The sequence below is a fragment of the Arachis ipaensis genome, chromosome B3 (genome assembly GCF_059453495.1).
Source record: "Arachis ipaensis isolate K30076 ecotype BB chromosome B3, ASM5945349v1, whole genome shotgun sequence".
Classification (NCBI taxonomy): Eukaryota; Viridiplantae; Streptophyta; class Magnoliopsida; order Fabales; family Fabaceae; genus Arachis; species Arachis ipaensis.
This window is the reverse complement of record NC_142438.1, coordinates 12,401,450-12,406,194: the sequence shown is the minus strand read 5'-3', so window position 1 is coordinate 12,406,194 and position 4,745 is coordinate 12,401,450. Positions and strand designations below refer to the sequence as shown.

At 28.9% G+C, this 4,745-nt stretch overlaps 1 protein-coding gene across 1 annotated transcript; it reads right to left on the bottom strand.

The window, feature by feature from the left end:
- Nucleotides 1-300: 300 nt before the first annotated feature.
- On the bottom strand, nucleotides 301-4,469 carry LOC107629622 (8-hydroxygeraniol oxidoreductase-like). Its single transcript, XM_016332446.3, has 7 exons — nucleotides 4,347-4,469; nucleotides 4,030-4,172; nucleotides 3,870-3,910; nucleotides 1,765-2,167; nucleotides 1,441-1,677; nucleotides 769-927; nucleotides 301-646 (listed from the first exon to the last, which is right to left on the bottom strand). The coding sequence occupies exons 1-7, from the start codon at nucleotides 4,378-4,380 to the stop codon at nucleotides 536-538; spliced, it is 1,128 nt and encodes a 375-aa protein (XP_016187932.1). The 5' UTR covers nucleotides 4,381-4,469; the 3' UTR covers nucleotides 301-535.
- Nucleotides 4,470-4,745: the final 276 nt, after the last annotated feature.

The following is a 4,745-nucleotide window of genomic DNA, read 5'->3' as shown; positions in this document are numbered from 1 at the left end:
ACCAAAGTGAGCCGGATCTAAAACGAACATAGTCACGAGCCTCGTCGGATAGTCCGACCCATTTCCATATCCTAGTTGAAGGAATGGAATGGAGTGAGGGAATTGGTGACTAATGGTTAATTTCACCGACTCAATTATTAATATTAGTATATTACTACTTTAAAATTTCTTCTCATATGGTGTCCATATAAAATAAAACAACACATACTAAAAATCAGTTATTAAATTAACTACTTATATAAAATATATATTAAAATATAAAATATTAATACATATATTTATATATAAATATAACACAGTTAGAAGGATTGTTTCTGTAACATATTTTGATGCAATTATCCTTTAAATAGGTACATTTATTTCCAATAATTTTCAAACTAGAGATTGACAACATCTAGAATACGTACGTTATCTTACTCTCAAAAGCTAAGTGGACGGAGTTGTGGTGAGTGTGTGACTTGAATCATTACCAGTTACCACCAACCATTATTGAGGTCTTGCTTTATCTCTTTTGGATTCGGTTGTTAGAATAAAATTATATCTGGATGACAACTTTTACACAATTGGGTTGTTTCAATAACTCAAATGCTTGTTCTATATCTGTTAATTTGACTTCATGGGTGAACAGTTCTTGAAGAGGAAACTCCTGAAAAATGATAATAAATACTTAAATAGTCCATTCATCATAATTGTGAGACATTAACATTACTATTATAGTATTATTAGAACGTATTTAAGATATAATTAATTTATATAGATTTAGAATACCTGTTTAATACATTTGTTAGCTATGATGGGTAGGTCTGACGTGGATTTTAACCCCCCAAATATTGATCCTTTCAAAATTCTTCCAAAAAGAATAGAAAAGGGATCAAATGGTACATAAGGTTCAGTTCCTGAACCAAGTGTTATTGCTTTACCTGTTCCCTATATATTAGAAAGTCACAATTAGATTCACAAAAGTATTTACTTACAACTTGAAGGAATTAGCAAAAATGTGTAAAGGTCAATGAAATATATTAAAGATTATATAATAGATTTAATAATTCAATTTGTAAACATAAAAAAAAAAAAACAAAATTTAACTAACTATTAACAGTAAAAAATTTATCGACAGAGATAAATTTAAAATTTATTTTAAATATTAAAAATTAAATTAAATTAAATTAAATACCAAAGGTAATTTTAAAAAAGATGAGTATTAGGGGCAGCAATTTTTGTGTTTTGTAACCATCAATTGACTATTAATAGTGTTTTTAATGGTGTGAGATTACATGTAATGGTAAAAGATCATTCAATTTTTTTTTATGGCTAAGTGCTGGCCACAAAATACAAAAGTTGTTGACCCCTAGACTTTCTCTTTAAAAAATTTTAAAATTATTAAGAAAAAAAAAAGCATATTTTTTCAAAAAATTTATAAGGATGAAAAATGAAACGAACCATTTTTGTAGCTTCTAATGATTCAGTAAGCAAAGGGCCAACTCCAGTGCACTCAAAGGAATAATCCACACCCATTCCACCACTTAGTTCCTTCACCAATGCTGAAGAAGATTTACCAGAATTACTTGGATTTATAAAATGAGTCATTCCAAAAGCTTCACCCTTTTCTCTCTTCATATCATTTTTGTCAATCCCTATTATCTTAGTTGCCCCCATCATTTTTGCTGCACTTATAACCTGCATTACAATGAAATTCATTTTTAATCAAACTCAATGCTTAAAACCATAACCAATTCAAAATAGCAGTGACAAAGATAATCATACCCCTAATCCAACAGCACCAAGACCAAAGACAGCAACACTTGATCCACTTTCAACCTTGGCTTCTTTCCATGCAGCTCCATAGCCAGAGGAGAAGCCACATGAGATGAAGCTGCCATGAGCTGGATTAATGCTTGGATCAACCTTGACAAGGTAGTTAACATCGATAACCGTGTACTCGGACCACGTGGCACAACTCAAAGTGTGGTATAGCCTGTGTCCTCTGCATGACATTCTTGAAGTGTTATCCAGCATCAAGCCAGTCAGCCTCACAGGATATGTCATGCACAGATTTGATTTTTCTGAAATGCAATTCTCACATTCTTTGCACTCTCCTACAAATACTGGAATCACCATATCGCCTTCTTTCACACTCTTCACTTCATCTCCAACAGATTCTACAACCCTGCAGTACAGTTAATGTTATTCCTTGTGCTCGGAAAAAATAGTATTACAACAATTCAATTTATCAATGTGCCAGATAATTCTATTATTATTATTCAATTAAAAAATTCTTTTGATTGCACATGATATTCCCTACCCCCAACAGGTCAGGTCAAAAACTAATTTGTCGCGAATTTAAACTATATATATTTAAATTTTAGATTACATGTGTTATGAACCTCCTGTGATCCTCCAAAATACGCACGGTTCATCCAAAGAATTTAAGAATCTCTGAACAAGTTCCTTTAGCATAATTTGAGTATACGATGAAATTTATGGGAAAATATCGAAAGGTATAAGGTTTTTCTTGGTAAGGGTATCATGAATGAAAATACAGCAGTACTTAATGAATGTCCTTAGTACTTTTAGCAGCCAAAAAGTTTGATAAATTTTCTTTTAAGATATAGAATTAGAAAAAAAAATTCTGATCAAATTTTACCTATTCTTATATCAATTATACACTTTTTTTTATAATAAATATTATTTTATACCAGTATTTTCTTAATAATTAATACTCGTTCTCTTTTATTTGTTAATGTGAAAAATAATATAAATAAATAATTAATATTAATTAATAATCATTATATTTTTAGTATAATGTTACACGGCCAGTAAATTTTATTATTTTTGGATCAGTAATAATTTGTACTCATATGTATAGAAATTTTATACACAAGAAACATATAATTTACACCTATATTTACTAGAATTTACATACATGAATCAATTCAGTTTGTACCCACATTTTTTAAAGTTTGTACGCATAAATTATAAAATTTATCTGTTAAAGATAATTTAATGTTTGTACTGGTCAAATAATGGCAAGAAATACTAAATATTGAGTGTCCAGAAAGTTTCTCATGTTTTTATACAGGAGTAAGAGTAAGGATTAAGGAATTAGGGGTGTTCATGGATCGGATCTGATCCGCATATCCGCGGTATTTATCCGAATTCGATCCGAAAATTACGGATACCGATCCGATCCGCAAAATTATCGGATCAGATTGCGGATTTTATGTTGGTATCTACATATCTGATATGTATATATGTGGATCCGCAAAAATAAATAAATAAATGCTATTTTTATGTTTTATTTCAATTAATAATTATCATATATGTCAATGAGTAATAGCTCAAATGGCATAGTCTCCCCATACTCAATTAAGAGGTTGCGGGTTCGAGTCTCCTATCTTTGGTAAAAAAAAATAATAATAATTATCATATATGTTATATGATTTTATTTTTATTATTTAAGAAAAGTATGTTTAATAATATTTTAAGAGTAAACAGCATATTTAAAAGAATAAAAAAATAATATTTTATTGATATTTTTAAATAAAAATACATTTTTTAAAATATTTATATATTTTAATTTGCGGATATATCTGAGATCTGATGTGTGGATCGGATTGGATCTAAGCTAAAAAATCGCGGATATTAAATCCGAGCCGATCCGATAATTTTAATATAGATTTGATCGAAATTTTGGCCTTATCCGATTCGATCTCACCCCTATATTATAGGAACGTCTGATATATTAATAGTATTCTTAGTTCTGTATTTGTCTGCTAATATTCTTCTCTAAATATGTTTATGTTTGAGTGGCTGTTTCTTTTACGACACAATTACCAAATATATTCTAGAGTATAGTGTATGGAGCTTACCCAATTCCTTCATGTCCAAGTGCTAGAGGATAAAACTTAAACTGAAAATTGCAAATTTGTTAGCATTAAAGTACCGTTAATTAATTAATTAGTGGAAGAAAAATGAAGTTATTAGTTGCATAGAGAAGAAAACAAAGACAGCAGTGAAAAGAATCTTAACTAGAGGAGTTCCTTGAATGCTTGTGATATCAGTGTGGCAAATGCTAGAACAAAGCATCTTAAGTCGAACTTCAGTTGATTTTGGTGGATCAACTTGAATCTCTTCAATCTTCACACCCTCTCCAACCTTCCAACATACTACAGCTGAAATAAATTTCCATACCATGATATATTACATTCTTGTGATTATTTATCTTTTTCTGATGTAATTAATCTTATTATCTGCTATGAACAAATTAAAGTTGCAAGATAATGTTTGAAAATGACATGAAAATTCTCTGTGATGTGCATATGCTTAAATGGTTGATTGTTTCATACCTTTGCATGTAATAATTTGAGAAGTGTTTGTCATATTGTAAGTGCAATAATTCAGATCTTACTTGAAGGTTGAAGCTATAATCTGGACTTTGAAATAACTGAAAAGAAAAGAGGAGGCAGGAGTTGCTGTTGTACATTCTGCTCTGTAATCCCTTTTATAGCCAAGAAAATTAGTATTTTATTGGTATCTAATATGAAAAAAAATATCTTAATATTAATATTAATCACTAAAATTAATTATTATGCAATTCTGAATAAATATATTATTTAATTTATTTTTAACATATATTTTATATTTTAATATATATTATATATTAACAATTAATTGTAGTGTACTATGCTTAACATAATTGAATAAGATAAAATTATCATTCATTTGAAATAAAATATTAACAATTT

Excerpts from the sequence above, each read along its gene's own strand:
- LOC107629622 (XM_016332446.3), bottom strand. The coding sequence starts at position 4,380 with ATGACAAACACTTCTCAAATTATTACATGCAAAG. Across the intron at positions 3,911-4,029 it reads GCATTCAAGGAACTCCTCTA|TTTAAGTTTTATCCTCTAGC; the intron begins GTTAAGATTCTT and ends TGCAATTTTCAG. Across the intron at positions 1,678-1,764 it reads TTGGTGCTGTTGGATTAGGG|GTTATAAGTGCAGCAAAAAT; the intron begins GTATGATTATCT and ends ATTGTAATGCAG.